Raw genomic sequence first — 15,928 nt, forward strand, 5'->3', positions numbered from 1 at the left:
ACTACTGAGAAGGCCCTCCTCCTTGTAGTTGCCAGCCGGCACTGGCTGGCCGATGGAATTCGGAGGAGGCCCAATCTATGAGATCTAATTGGTCGCAGGGAGGTAATTGGCAGAAGGCGGTCTCTCAAGTACGCAGATCCACTACCATGCAGGGCTTTATGGGTGACTAGTAGCACCTTGAAGCGCATCCGGAGATCGACAGGTAGCCAGCGCAGCTCGCGGAGGATAGGTGTTATGTGGGTGAACCGAGGTGCACCCACAATCACTCGCGCGGCCACGTTCTGGACTAGCTGAAGTCGCCGGATGCTCTTCAAGGGCAGCCCCATGTAGAGCACATTGCAGTATTCCAGCCTAGAGGTCACAAGGGCCCGAGTGACTGTTGTGAGAGCCTCCCGATTCAGGTAGGGTCGCAACTGGCGCACCAGGCGAACCTGGGCGAATGCCCCCCTGGTCACAGCCGTCAGGTGGTGGTCAAAAGATAGCTGTGGATCCAGGAGGACTCCCAAGTTGCGAACCCTCTCTGAGGGGTGTAAAATTTGACCCCCCAGCCTGAGTGATGGAATATTGGTCGAATCTTTGGGAGGGAAGCACAACAGCCACTCGGTCTTTTCTGGGTTGAGTACAAGCTTGTTAGCCCTCATCCAGTCCATAACGGCCCCAAGGCCTCGGTTCATCACATCAGCCGCTTCATTGAGTTGGCACGGGGCGGACAGATACAACTGGGTATCGTCCGCATATTGGTGGTATCTTATCCCGTGCCTGGGGATGATCTCTCCCAGTGGTTTCATGTAGATGTTGAATAGTAGGGGGGATAAGACCGAACCCTGAGGCACCCCATATGTTAGGGGCCTAGGGGACGATCTCTGCCCCCCCACTAACACCGACTGCGACCTGTCCGAGAGGTAGGAGGAGAACCACCGCAACATGGTGCCTCCCACTCCCACCTCCCGCAGTCGTCGCAGAAGGATACCATGGTCGATGGTATCGAAAGCCGCTGAGAGGTCAAGGAGAACCAGGATGGAGGAATGTCCTCCATCTCTGGCTCTCCAAAGATCATCGGTCAATGCGACCAAAGCGGTTTCTGTGCTGTAACCGGGTCTGAAGCCTGACTGGAAGGGGTCGAGATAGCTTGCTTCCTCCAAGGACCGCTGGAGCTGGAAGGCCACCACCTTCTCAACAACCTTCCCAAGGAAGGGAAGGTTGGAGACTGGGCGATAGTTATTAAGAACAGCTGGATCCAGAGATGGCTTCTTTAGGAGGGGTCTCACCACCGCCGCTTTCAGTGCGGCGGGGAAGTTCCCCTCCCGAAGAGAGGCGGTAACAACCGCCTGGATCCAGCCTCGTGTCACCTCACTGCTGTTAGTAACCAGCCATGAGGGACACGAGTCCAGTACACAGGTGGAGGCACTTACAGCCCTCATGGCCTTGTCCACATCCCCGGGGGTAACATCCTGAAACTCAACCCAGAGATGGTCTACTTGATCCTCTTGTGCCTCGGCTGGAACTGCAAGGATGGAGTCCAAGTCCGACCGAAACCGAGCAATTTTGTCCGCTAAGCATATTATTTCCTTATGCATTGTAAAAGACTGCTGTGTATTGGCTCAGTCATATCACCCTTGGAAGCTAAAGTTAGCATCATTTAACTACAGACAGGTGCAATTTTGCTTACAGCTTAGCTATGACTTTTCAGAGCTGTTTCAGGCCTGAGGGAGATGCTTCAGTGTCTGTCCTGGGTGACTCATTGGCATCCTGGATATAGTTGATTGTGTGAAAAATCTGCCATCTGAAGTTCATGCTTATAATTATTAGTCTTTCCAGCCTATTTTCCAATAGGCATGTGAGCTACCATTCAAAGTCGCATACGTAGTCAATTCTTCAGAAATAGACTTGATGTGGTCACTGAGCTAATGTCCAAGTTATTGTGCAGAATAATAGAATAATAAAGTTAGAAGGGACATTGGAGATCCTCTAGTCCAACCCTCTGCACAGGCAAGAAATCCTGTAACCTTTCAGACAAACGGTTTTCCAATTCTTTAAAATCTCCAGTGTTGGAGCACTCACAATTTGTAGAAGATCAATCCACTGTTCTAATTGAAATTTTTTCCTTAATTCTAGGTGGGATGTCTCCTTGATTAGTTTCCAACCATTGTTGCTTGTCCTGCCTTCAGGTGCTTTGAAGAATAGGTTGACTCCCTCTTTATGGCAACTCCTTAGATACTGGAACACGGCTGTCATGTCACTCCTAGTCCTTCTTTTCATTAAACTAGACATACCCAGTTCCTGCAACCGTTCTTCATATGGTTTAGCCTCCAGTCCCCTAATCATCTTTGTTGCTCTTTCTAGAGTCTCCACATCTTTTTTACATCATGGTGACCAAAACTGGACACAGTATTCCAAGTGTGGCTTTTCATTATAAAGTGGTATTAACACTTCAAAAAGATTTAGTCTTAAAGTCATGGTATTTGTAGGTCAAATTTTCATGTCTGCTATGGTGACCAATTTTTAGGTCTACATATGCTTTCCCAATTTTTAGGTCTACATATGCAGGAGATTATTCTTCTGTTGAATTTAATATTTTGTGGATCTGATAATCTAAACTTGAGGAATTATATAGGATTTTTTAAAATCATGAACAGACTACACTCCAATTAGCCAGAAACTGAAGAGACAAATCTCAAAGCATTGTGCACTACTAAGTAAAGTTATTCTTTCTTGATATTGAATAGATCCAAATGGTTTCCCCAATATATTTTGGGATAAGTTCTTATCTTGCCTTATGGTGATATCACATAACTCTAGGAAGTTGTGGAATATTGAAGTTGTGGACAATTGAACTTACTCATGTTGTTCTTTCTTTTTTGGTAGTCATAAGTCAGCAATTTGAGCAATATGGAGGCAATGCAGAAGAACAAATAACAAACCACTTAAAAATATTGAGTAGTCCACTTAAGAATAGTTCTTCCTACAGTTATTATATTCCCTCAAATCAGTCACTCCTCAAATTTCTTTAGCAGTGGAAGTGATGCAGTGGCCACTTTTTTGAAGACAGCAAATTCCACATTTTGGACAGAGACGACCGCTGATTTTAAAAAGGGGTCAAAGAGGTCGTCTATGTCAAAATTGAACAGCCCTTTCTCGACAGTGTGGGGGGGGGAGGATACAACATTATCTATCTCCAGTCTACCATTTGGTCCTTCCAGCAGTTCCGAGAAAGTTCTATACCTGTTTGCACTACTCATGTGACCCCGAGGACACAGATAACTCCAAGTGGCCTCAATGAGTGTCTAAAAGAATGCAAATGACCAGTTTTCTGCAAGGAACATAAATCCTTCCATTTCCCCGCCATCCAGTCAGAGCTGAAGAAGCTTCTTGGATGACAAGGAAACGTCTTCAAAGAAAAAAGGAAGTCCAATTGCCTTTTGGAAAAAAGCATCTTTGCGAAAGTGGGAGTATTTCCTTTCCTTTCCTTAGCTTAATACAGTTCAATCAAGAGACCCTCCTATTTTCATTTGAAGCTACATCATATAGCAAAGGATGCATGTTACAGAACCTTGCTTCCATGTGTGTGCAATTCCAAGTTTAATCAGGGAAATATATTTATAAAACAAAAATAAAATTATAATAACTACACCGTAAGAAATAAGTATATAAGCAATTTAAAAATAATATTTGAATGACTAAACCACTGGATGCCCCAAAGGTGCTTTTTTTAAGAGGCAACTGGACTTTCTGGTTTTTTCCTTTCAAGATGCTTCACTTCTTATCCAAGAAGCTTTTTCAGCTCTGACTGGATGGTGGAGAATGGAAGGATTTATACTCCTTGCAGACAGCTGGTCATTTGTACTTAAATCACCTTATTAGCTCCTCTAATTGGCAACACCACCCATCACATCAACAATTCACAGGAGGTCACCAACAAGGTTTGGAAACTAAACTGAAGTGGATGTGTGTCAGGCCTGGAAGCCATCTTTTGCATTGGGCCTTCAGACCTGCCACATTTAATGCTGTGGGAAATTGGGAGGGGAGGATTATATGGAGGGGGATAGATATAGTCAAAATAACATTCCTTTCTGAGAGTCAAGGATGTCTTGCCTTGCACATGGAGTGGTATGACTGGGAGACATCTCCAGTTGGGACGGTGCCTGAGCAGGGACTTGAACTTTCGTTTGGGTGGGGAAAACCTGGAAAATTTCAGATTTGGGTTTTCCCAGATGTGCCAATAGGACATATCTAATAAAATGGAACTTTGAGGAACCTCAAGCCTCAGAGTCTTCTTTCATTAGGGTTGTTACTTGGAACACTGATATTAACCCGAATCTCTTTTAAAACTCAACAAGCTCCCCCAAACTCCAGGGTCCTGAGCTCTGAACGTCAACCTGAAATCGGATGGCGCAAAGACTCAGAGAAGATGGAGGACACCATGGTTTCCTATTATGTGACTTCCCTCTTCACCTGCATCCCAATAACTGAAGCTGTCACAGTAGTGAACAAATGACTGCTACAAGACAGCACCTTAGGTGACAGAACCAACCTAATCCCAGACCACATATGTGCTTTGCTGGGCCTCTGCTTGACAACTATTTATTTTAAATACAATGAAGGTTTCTACAGACAAAAACCCAGTTGAGCCTTGGGTTCACCTGTGTCCCCCATTGTGGCCAATGTCTACATGGAAGAGGTAGAAACCAAAGCCCTGTTATATAAACTGGGCAAAGTTGTAGAAAGTTCTAAAACATAAAACCAATCTGCACCATGGGCTTTCTTCTTATACTCTGTTTTTAAGAGTTTTCGGTGTTATAGTTAGAAGGGACGCAGTGGCTCAGTGGCTAAGATGCTGAGTTTGTTGATCAAAAAGATCGGCAGTTCAGCGGTTCAAATCTCTAGTGCCACATAATGGAGTGAGCTCCTGTTACTTGTCCAGCTTCTGCCAACCTAGCAGTTTAAAAGCACATAAAAATGCAAGTAGAAAAATAGAAACCACCTTTGATGGGAGGGTAACAGTGTCCTGTGCCCTTTCAACGTTTAGTCATGCCGGCCACATGACCATGGAGACGCCTTCGGACAGTGCTGGCTCTACGGCACTGCCCCCTAGAGTCAGGAATTAGTAGGACATATGTGCAAGGGGAAACTTTACCTTTACCTTTAGGTGTTCTATCAACACACTAGAATTGTGATGGATAATCAGCTTTCTTGTTTTCCTGCTGCTACTAGTAACTTCTTAATTTGCTTTTCTGTTACAGTCTTTCAGCAAAAGGTGACTAGGACTCATGCTGGTAATGAGAAGCTGTTGAATGCTGTCAGGAAACTAGGTACAGAATTAAATATTTTTGTCAATTTTGCTATTTTTTAAAGTAATTTATATCTAGTTTAATGGCAATACAAGATTCCTTTCTCTTAATGTGTATAATCAGCCTGGTATATGTCCTGTCCAGCCATATAGAACCTGCCATAATTCAAAGCCAATATGATTAATGTATGTGCTGGATGAGAACTGTGGGAATTTTGCAGTCCTGTCACATCTGGAGAGAACCAGGTCGGATAATGTGGGAATAGAGCATGCAACAGTTAGAAGCACAACTATCTACACAATTATTCACTATTAATTGGTTTCACCAATGCAAATTATTGCAGAGTCTTGGGGTATAAATATAGACAAGGCAGACAGGATAGCCACCTTGTGGTTGGCAGACACAGAAGTCTCAAGCCAGCCCTTCTGTCTAAAAATCAAAGTTAGTAACCAGCTGCTGCATTTGCTTAGACAGGATATGGAAGAAATAGCAGACTGAAGGCAAAAAAAAGTTTATATGCTGGGAATCAGGTAGCATATAAATTATCATTATGGTTGGTAACACAGCCAACCAGGTGTTTAGACTGGATCTGGCATTTTTTATTTACCTACCGAGGATCTGGGATAGGCAGATGTTGTTCAATAATATTAACGGTATCATCACAGGTTATAAGCTGTTAGCATCATCATCATCAACATCTAGTGGACAACAATTTCAATGCATACCAACCAAAGTGATTGCTAGATGGAAGCAACAAGACCCAGAAAACCTTCTTTGCTGGCATTTAGTAGATGTCCAGTTGACTTGAAAGTAAAATTGCAGTGATTTTCTCATTATAACGTTGGAAGAAATGGCCATCTGGGTTCATTTCCAAATGGTAAGACAGACGCTGGAAACAATGGTGGTTGTTTGGAAAGATGGTTTTAATGGTGGACAGGATCACATGGTTTGAGGTCCTGGGCAAAAAGGGAAGCGATGCTGAGAGTGCCTAGGTTTTATGCCCTCTCTGGGTTTTTGAACTTGAGCTTGTATTCTGGTTGGTTGTCAGACTCCCATGGGGCCATGCAGGGGTAACTTCATAAGTTTGTCTGTGTCCCAAGCTTGGTTGAGCCTGCTGGGTGATGATGGGGCTTCATTAGAAGGGCTTTGGGCAATTTCTCCTATGGCTCTGCCTGAAGGAGGTAGATCTTTGTTATGTAGAATAGACTGGCCCGGGCCTTAATGGCCCATTGACAAAGGTGGGGTGCTGAGTTTCTGTCTCTCTTTTAGGGGAAATATTCTGCCCTTTTAATATTTGCTAAAATATCTCATTTTCCTAGGATGGATGTTAACGTCCTACAGTAAACTTCCAACTTCTTACTGACTTCTCGCCTAATATTGGAAAAAGATAGCTTGCAGATTACTCCAAATTCTTAAAATCACCTTTGCAACTTTGCAACTTTAATAAAATTTGTATGCCTCCTCCACCTTCTAAAAATTTCCTGTCCTAACAAAGAAGATACATACATAATTGATTATACTTCTTAACTATTTTATAAGTAGGTGTAATTGCTTGGGGAAATCCCTGGGATAGGAACCATTCAGGATTTGATAGTTCCATATATAAAGTAAATTCAAGAATTTATATTCTGCTGGGTTTACTGTAGAATCCTTCTGGTTAAAAGGGAAGATAATTTTAACCATTTTGGTCTTTCATACATTATATTAATATAGTATCTGCTAAAATGTATCTTTTAATATATCTATTGTATTTCCCTGGGTAACTCACCAGAAATAATTTTGAAATTTGGCACTTCTAGGAGACATACAGACATTTGGCAGTTCCAGAAGGCTTATAGACATTTAGAGTTATTAGCGTAAGCTCATTTATTATCATGAATCTCATTATCTGCAGAGAAGGGAGTAGTTCATTTTTTTTAGATACCTCCAGATTCCACTTTCTGTTAACAAAATAGCCTAAAAGAATATTCCATAGAATGTGGTTTCTATGTTGTAACAACCCTTGATCTAATTTCTGCTAAATAAATTACATCCATCTGGCTTTCTGGGACCCTAATTTGTCATGCAAATTTAACAAGTTTAAGAAACAAATATATTTGAAACCATGATGGATAAACCATCTGAAATGGCACAGCCTAATTGAGGCTTGATATGTGAGGTCTTCTTCCTAACTGTAGAATCAAGAATACACTTTGTATTTACAACTTAAGCACTATAGTGTCAGCTTGATTTGACCTGTGGGAAGCTTATCTCTTACTTGTCATTTTACAGCCAATAATTTCATGTTTTGAACTCGATTTCACCATTGGATTGGACCACAGAGTAATTTCATCCAAGATTATTAGATTAATGGCATTGGTTTGTTTGTTAAACAACAGAAGATACCTCTGAATCTTCTATTAACTGATTTTAAAAATCTACATGCAGGTGGTTCACAAGCCTTTATCTGTAAACGAAGAATCTGTATGGCTTGATGTCTCTTGAAAACGGGGGGGATATATAAATTATTTTCATACAGAGATATTTAATTCATGGACCATTGCCCTAATTTTGATAACTATACCCTGGGAATTAGCTTTAGGAGCTATCATTAAAAAGACATTTTCTTCCTCCCTCCAAAGGTCAGGGTTGATATCATGTACTGTAAAGTATCATATATGGATGCATAACATAATGTAGCATCTTTCTGTGCTTAAGGGAAGGTGGGTTGTATATATCATTCTGATAGATTCTATGCATCTCTGCCTTCGGTACCACTAAGCATCAGGACATAGATGTCCCTTAAACAAGAGTCTCCAACCTTGGCAACTTTAAGCCTGGAGGACTTCAACTTTGCTGGCTAGGGATTTCTGGAAGTTGAAGTCCACCAGGCTTAAAGTTGCCAAGGTTGGAGACCCCTGCCTTAAATCTCATGCCCTGTATCTAGTCATGTAAAGCACAATGGTCCATGAGAACCTCACGGAATGAGACATGGTAATCTACATTTTGATGAGTCCTAATAAGGATAAAATTGGTTGTTGTTGTTTCCTGGTAGTTAGTATTCCTTTTCCTTTCCATCAGCAAGTAGGGTAAATGTCCACTTTACCTACACGGGATGGAATAAGAGGTCTTTTTTTAATGTTGCTGTCAAGTCAATGTTGGCTCCTAATAACTGCTTGCACAAATCTCTGCAGTTTTCTTGGCAAAATTTTGGAAATAGTTTTATATTGGTTCCTTCCTAGGGCAGAGAGTAACTGTCTCAACATCATCCAGATGGCTTTGTATCTGACTATGATGGGTCTAATACTCTTCTGAAAGAGCATTAAACCAATGTCCAAAAATAGCCCAGTTGTCAGCATACAAGAAAGGCATGAAATGGGAGGAAGCATCCATAAAGAGCCAGCCTTATTCCCCGATCATTCTCACAATGGCAGGGCAGTGTGCTTGAGCATTGAGAGATAGCCCAGATAGTCCTGATGGCCAACCTATGCCATGTGTGCCCAAAATGGCATGTGAAGCCATATTGCCCTGGACCCGGGAAGTCTTGCCTGTTTGTCTTCTGGATTTCTGGCATGCATGCGCACATGATGATCAGCTGTCCTTCATGCATGCAGCAGTGCCACAATCCGGTGTGCGCATGCACACTGACAAGGTGATGTGCATGAGCAACAGAACCAGGAAGGTTGGCTTTTCCGGAATGTGATCCCTTCGCGCACACAGCAGTGCCGAAAACCAGTGTGTGCATGTGTGGTGACCAGCTGATTGTCAGGCCTGCATGTGTGCTAAAACCCAGAAGTTTGGCTTTTTCGGAGCATGGTCCCTGATAAGCATGCACGTGTGCGTGCAATATTTCCGCGCAACCTTTTCGGCACCGCACCATCACCATCACTGCCATATAGTATGCAAAATTGTGTAAAAGTGTACAACATGGCAATTCCAGTCTTCACAATTATAATAAAACCCATAAAAGCCTGCACAACTCTTCATTAGTGAAGCAATGAAAATGTATCGCACACTCTTCAGTGAGAGAACCAATAATGCACATGTGGCAAAATGCACCCCTATTTTCCGATTTAAATTGGTGCTCTGGGCAGCACTGACCCAGAATTTTCTGAAGAATGCACAAGACCTCCAGTTAAAGTCCAGGTGTGGCCTAGCATTTATTCAAAAGAGTCCTGATGTATATAAGAAGCCAATGTAATACCTGGCAAGCCTTAACCACATCATCAGTAAAATGTACTAGATCATGTCCATAGCCAAAATTGTGTCAGAAGAAGAGGAAAACACTTTTTTCAAATTACAACTAAAGACAATTTTAAGCTGTCTCAGCAATGGCCTATGAATGCATCAAGTATATTTTATGCGCAAAAATGGATGGCTACGATGGACGAATGCCTGCAAAAGTTGATGGAGTTCACAGAGATTACTGAATTGACTGCTTTGATTAAAGAACAGAATACAATTAATTTTGTTTCTACTTGAAAACCGGTTTTTGGTTTTGTGCTTGAGATGGAAAAAATGACTTTTGCTGGCTTGATAGGTTTGTTGCTACAGAAATGGCTAGTATATATTATTATGTAAAAGTAAGAAGTTGAGATTGTATATTATTACCTTATTCTACTGCACCAAAAGGAGTCAGAAGTCAATTCTTTTCTTTTTCTTTTCCATGTTTTCCACATAATTTTTGCTGTTCCCCTTTTCCTTTCCTGTTCTCCCTTTATTTTCATTTTTTTCTTTATATCTCTGTATTTCACACTTCGATAAATTAATAAAATACTTAAACCAATGGCCTGCGGATGAAGACATAACATTAAAAAATGATTACAAAGATATTTATTGGCCAGGAGAGGATGTTCAGAGTAGGCATGTAATGGTATCAGTAAAATCAGTCCTGTCCCTTTAATGTCCTCACAAGTATCTACAAAGTATCCTCACAAGTATTTTACAGACCCCTCACAACCTGGACATAAATTGTTTCAACTCCTACCCTCAAAACAATACTATAGAGCACTGCACATCAAAACAACTAGACACAAGAACAGTATTTTTTCCTGAACCAGTAGTGGTTTGGTGGCCTGGGTCGCTGGAACCAGTAGCAATTTACACCTGTCACACGCCCCGAACAGGTTCTCCTGGCGGCATCATTTTGGTTTTGGCTTCTGCGCATGTGCAGAACAATTTTTATTGAACTGTGCATGCGCATGTAGTGCACATCAAGAACATGAAGCAAGTGTGCAGCACAGCCATGATCAAACCGGCAATAGTGCCTGCTGGAACCCACCCCTGCCCTCAATACTGTCAAACTATTTACTAAGTCTGCATTACTATTACTATTAATCTTCTCATCGTTCCTATCACCCATCTCCTCCCACTTATGATTGCATGACTGTAACTTCATTGCTTGCATCCTTATGATTTATTTTGATTGTTTCCTAGTATGTTTTGATTGTTTATTTGTACCCTATGACTATCATTAAGTGTTGTACCTTATGATTTGTGATGAATATATCTTTTCTTTTATATACACTGAGAGCAGTTGTGGGTTGCAGGTGGTACACCCGGTACAGGCGTACCGGTGCCTGCCAGGAACACTGGGTACTGTTCTGGTACAGTGCTCCAGAGGGCCTGCCCTCCCACCCATCCTCCTTACCTGTATTTGAGCTCTTATGCACTTCCGCGCATGTGCATGGTGCGTACAGCACCTGCACGACACTCTGCTGAGCAGCTGAAATATCGCGGAGGTGTTTCAAGAGGTAAGGACGCATGCACGCACTGCATGTGTTCATGTGGTAGATGCCAGGGCCCATTGCACCGTAACGGTTGCACCAGGATCCGGAACCCACCACTGACTGAGAGCATATGCACCAAAGACAAATTCCTCATGTGTCCAATCACACTTGGCCAATAAAGAATTCTATCCTGTATTCTATTCTAACCACTCCTACTTCAACCACAGAAGAACCTCCAAGTTGGGTTTTTAAAAGCAGGCAGGCTTGCAAAGGAAGCAACTGCTCTTTAGTTGCTTTGATCTTAAGCCATCCAGAGCTCTGAGAACATCTTGGTTTATTCCCCTATATCATTTGCCGTGACTCATTTTTGCAACATGCAGACTTGCAGACAATGTTTTATCTTCTCTATAAGGTTGAATATAATTTGGCTTAGAAAAGAAAAAGAACACAGGATTATCTTGGGAAACGTGTGACAGACTTATTATTTGATTGCTGCAGGACATTGTCTTGATAGTGCTGCATTTTCTGAACCAAGCTGCCCACCTCTTAATGTAACTTTATGACTTGTGTTTCATAATTAGCTAATGGCATTGTGCTATCTCTTAACAGGAACTCCAATGACTACTAAATTTAATGAGAGTGAATTAATCAAGGAAATGGCCATGAATCTGAATGGAAATGTAGATTGATCTCTCTCTCTCTCTCTCTCCCTCCCTCCCTCCCTCCCTCCCTCCCTCTCCCTCTCCCTCCTTCTCCCCCTCCCTCCCCCTCCCCCTCCCTCCCTCTCCCTCTCCCTCTCTCACTTTCACACACACACACATACACACACAGAGAGGGAGACCAATTAAATATAACTTTTTCACAATTCAATGCAGCATGAATAAGTTCATTTATTAATATATATTCTAATATCTCAGCTAGTTGTTGAGCATGGGACAGATTTGTGTAGGTACAGAGTGAAGGTGGTTTGCTGTTGATCAGTGAATAGTGGGGCATACGGCTAAATGTTCTATTGACTGGTCACTTTGAAGAGGAAGAATAAAATGATTTGCCTCTGAGATCTAGCGCTTACTGGACAATATCCAGTAGATCCCAGAGTCGTCTGGAGATTCCAAACATTTGTTTTTATAGTGAAATGGCTGAAAATGAGTTGCACAATTTCCCAACATGTTCATTAGAAAACATTGAAAATTGTAGTGTGGTCCTTAAAGCACTGGGAAAGTGATTAGGAAACACACACATGCATGTACGCACACATACACACAAGCAAAAAAACCCTGCAGGGATAAAAATAGGGTTTCCTGCCGAAGCAGGGGGTTGGACTAGAAGACCTGCAAGGTCTGAAGGTGGGCTTCAAAAATTGCAGCAACATGTCCGCTGACCCATTGCTGGATGGTATGGCCATAATGGGCATGGCCTAGTTAGCCTCCTCCACCATGATGGGGGGGTTCACTCTCCCCGGGCTCCAGAGGCTTTTCTAGAGCCCCCAGGAGGGTGAAAACTGCTCCCCCGGGCTCCAGAGGCCCTCTGGAGGCCAGAAACAGACCCATTTCCTCCATAGGCCCATTTCCCCATCTCTTCAAGCCTCCACGCAGGCCCTATACTTACCTGGCATGATGGGCCGCATGGAGACTCCTGGGAAGGATGGGGTGGGAGGGGCATGGCCAGCCAGAGGTGGAATTTGGGGGTTCGCCGAACTGGGCAGAATCCTAGCTAGAGGATCACCCAAACCTGTGAATCCCAGCAGCCCACTCCTCCCAAGTTCCTTTCCAACTCTGTTATTCTGTTTGTTTTGTTTTTTCTGTTTGGCCCATTCACAAAAGTTCCCCTCTTTTGCTCTCCATGTATTATATGTGGCTTGTAGATACCCAAATGTGGTCCATCCCAAGTCTTCAGAAATCGCAATGCTGTATTGAGTTGTATCTCACTTCCTTACCAAGAAATCCAAGGATGCTTATGATGACTTTCCCCTCATCATTTCCACTCGCTTTCTGCAGATAGAAGTTATGAGGACAAGGTCACATACACCACTGTCAAGCCCAATATCCCACCAAGGCAGGAAGAACGCATCTTAATCCAACAGCAACTGAAAAAGGGAAACAGTCCCATGGATGAAATGCAGAAACTCAAGCTCTGGCAAATGCATACAAGTAGAATGGAACCCACTCAGCAGGTAAATTATTCATAGATTTTGCCAATATTTATGCTGAACATTTGAGGATAACATTTGGACCACTGCCAATTAATGGGATTTGTATTCCATGAGTGTCAAATGTAAAATCCTCCTTCTGGAATAATTATTGCTATTAAATGTTCCACTGGGCTGTTCAAATGCTCAGAGAAAGCTCAGCAAAACGTCTTTTGGCTGCAGCAGTGTTCACCAAATTTGCAGGCAGGGAGATGGGGTGAAAGAAAATGTAAACAAATCAGACGTCCACCTGAGCTATATTCCCTTTGAATTGTCTTGATATATGGACAGAAAGTCTATAAGCTACTGGACAGCTGTTCAAACAATGAAAGATTGGCATTCAAAACTATGCCTTAACCATATTGTCACTAAATACGTGCAATAAAACTACTCTATTCTCTTTTGAAAGAGCTTCTAAAAAAATTATCTGCCAACAACTGAATGAGTTGTGATAGAGAAAAAATACAAGACATCCTGTCTGCTCCATATTAATATAGTACTGCATCTATATTACCTTATGGCACTAGTACCTTGCCAATATTTCATTCCCAAATCCCTTGAAAGGAATTTAAATCCAATCAAATCACCCAAGGTTCTTAGTTTTTTTTTGAGGAGTTTATTCCATATATATTTTTGCTCTGTTTCTTTAAATTGTTTAGAGTTATTGGCAGGCTGAAATAAGGTTGGGAAAATAAGGAAGAAATATTTTTGCCATTGGTCTAAGTCTGTGATGGCGAACCTATGGCATGCGTGCCACAGGTGGCATGCAAAGCCCTCTCTGCGGGCACATGATCCACTGCCCCGGCTCAGCTCTGCTGTGCATGCGCTCATGCCTCCTCTCTGCTGCGTATATGGGTAGGGCGCATGTAGGAGACACGGGGAAGGATGCATGTGGGGGGCATGTGTGGGGCAGAGGTGGGTTTCTGCTGATTCGCCCCAGATCAGGTGAACCAGTAGTGGCAGTGGTGGGAGGCACAGAAGCATCGCATGCACACATGAGTGAACCGGTAGTAAAATAAATTGAAACCCACCACTGGGATGGGAGGTTGGGCGCATGCGGGGCGGCCACGCATATATTGCATTATGGGTATGCGCACACTCTGTGCTGAAAAAGTTAGCCATTAATGGTCTAGGTTGCTTTCTGGGAATTATGAAGTATATTGTAGTCCAACGGAACTGATTAAAGGAGAAAATATCAAGGCTGATCTCTTTAATTATTTTTGCCCTTAGGAGGTGGAGAGTGGTAATGATAAGGTTTCTTTTTTTTTCCATTGGACAATTTTTCCACAATTCATTTGGTAGCAAATAGTGAACTGAATGGAGGAAAAAAATATTTAAAAGGATTTCCTTTGCTATAACTTTTATGGGCTATTAAAAATCTCGATTGTTCTGAATAATCAACTGCACTGAATGGTTTTTTGTTGTCTCTGTGTTGTTTCTTATTTTTTTAAAAAATTAACCAGCTCAGAGATTCTATTCTCAGAAAATACCAGAGGTGGAAAAGATGTGTGGCAAATTACATTTTACAAGTATTGAAACTGTGTTATGAACGTGGCTTGAGCTAAATTAGTAAAGTCCATGGAAAGACTTCTCTAGATTTTTCTAGAATGTTCTAGGCAACTGCCAAATTTTGCCTGCTTATTATCATTCTAGGTGGAGGAGTATTTCAAGGAGCAACTCAATACAGATGAAGCAAATGGACTGTAAATTCCTTTACAGCAAGGATCATCAAACTGTGAATAAAGTCCTTCAATCAATTGTGGGAAAGTTGTTAAGGAAATAACTGAACTTTGATAGCACTGGTGTCTTGATTTATGGATAAGAATTTATCTGGACAGCCTTTGGTTTATTCTGACATGTATTCATTCTGACAGCTGTTGCAGGAACCTAGAAAACACCCTGGCAGGCCTCTATAGGGACTATTCCCCAATAAAGAGAGAGGATAAATTCTTTTGGACTTGGATTTTTTTTCATAGTTATGCAACTGATTTCTTTTGTATTATTTATTTAGCATATGGTGATGTTACAATTAGCCAAGAGGCTACAGGGTGAGTACAAAGTAGTGGCTGATGATTCCTTTTGTATCTTATTGGCACATTGGAATGTAATCCTCTACCAAAATCCAAATGAAAAAGGAAATGTATCTGTTAAGGGAAAAAAATCCCAAAATGTTTACATTAGAGGAATATTTGAATAAAAAAATATTCCATAGGGGAAAAGCGGTGGCAAAGCTGCACGTTTTGTGACTATGTGCATCATACAAAATGTTTCTGTTATACATAATAAAAGGCAAAACATTTGTATACTAACACCTTCCGTCCAAATTACCAAAGATAAACTCAGATTACCAATTGAGTAAAGATCATTAAAATCAAATCAAATGAAATCATTATTGCGATAATAGACTCACGACAAGGAGGGTGAATTACAATCATTAAAAATCATAAAGAATCTAAGAGAATTCTTGTGGGTTTAGAGGAGCATAAAAGGTTACCATGTGGGAAGACTAGCACATTTTAGAGCATTGTATGTGGCAAACTAAATGCTCATTAAATCTAATTTATAGATCATCAAGTTGTGATTTGATGAATTTGGAGTGCTACTGAACATTGTATGTTGTAGCAGTGTTGATATCTGAAAGCAGCAGGGTAGTGTATATGCCCATGCATACACACACACATAAACACACACACACCTCTATTGGGTTTTTTTTTTCATTCCTGATCAACAGAATCATTTTTGTT

At 41.8% G+C, this 15,928-nt stretch overlaps 1 protein-coding gene across 1 annotated transcript in view; it reads left to right on the forward strand.

The window, feature by feature from the left end:
- The window catches only part of BANK1 (B cell scaffold protein with ankyrin repeats 1), a 163,772-nt gene extending 148,607 nt beyond the window's left edge, over nucleotides 1–15,165 (forward strand). The window contains exons 11-13 of the mRNA XM_032224352.1: nucleotides 5,241–5,309; nucleotides 12,994–13,169; nucleotides 14,838–15,165. Coding sequence (XP_032080243.1) covers nucleotides 5,241–5,309; nucleotides 12,994–13,169; nucleotides 14,838–14,891 — 299 coding nt within the window. The 3' untranslated portion in view covers nucleotides 14,892–15,165. The remainder of the gene's footprint in view (nucleotides 1–5,240; nucleotides 5,310–12,993; nucleotides 13,170–14,837) is intronic.
- Nucleotides 15,166–15,928: the final 763 nt, after the last annotated feature.

The sequence above is a fragment of the Thamnophis elegans genome, chromosome 9 (genome assembly GCF_009769535.1).
Source record: "Thamnophis elegans isolate rThaEle1 chromosome 9, rThaEle1.pri, whole genome shotgun sequence".
In the NCBI taxonomy this organism is placed as follows: Eukaryota; Metazoa; Chordata; class Lepidosauria; order Squamata; family Colubridae; genus Thamnophis; species Thamnophis elegans.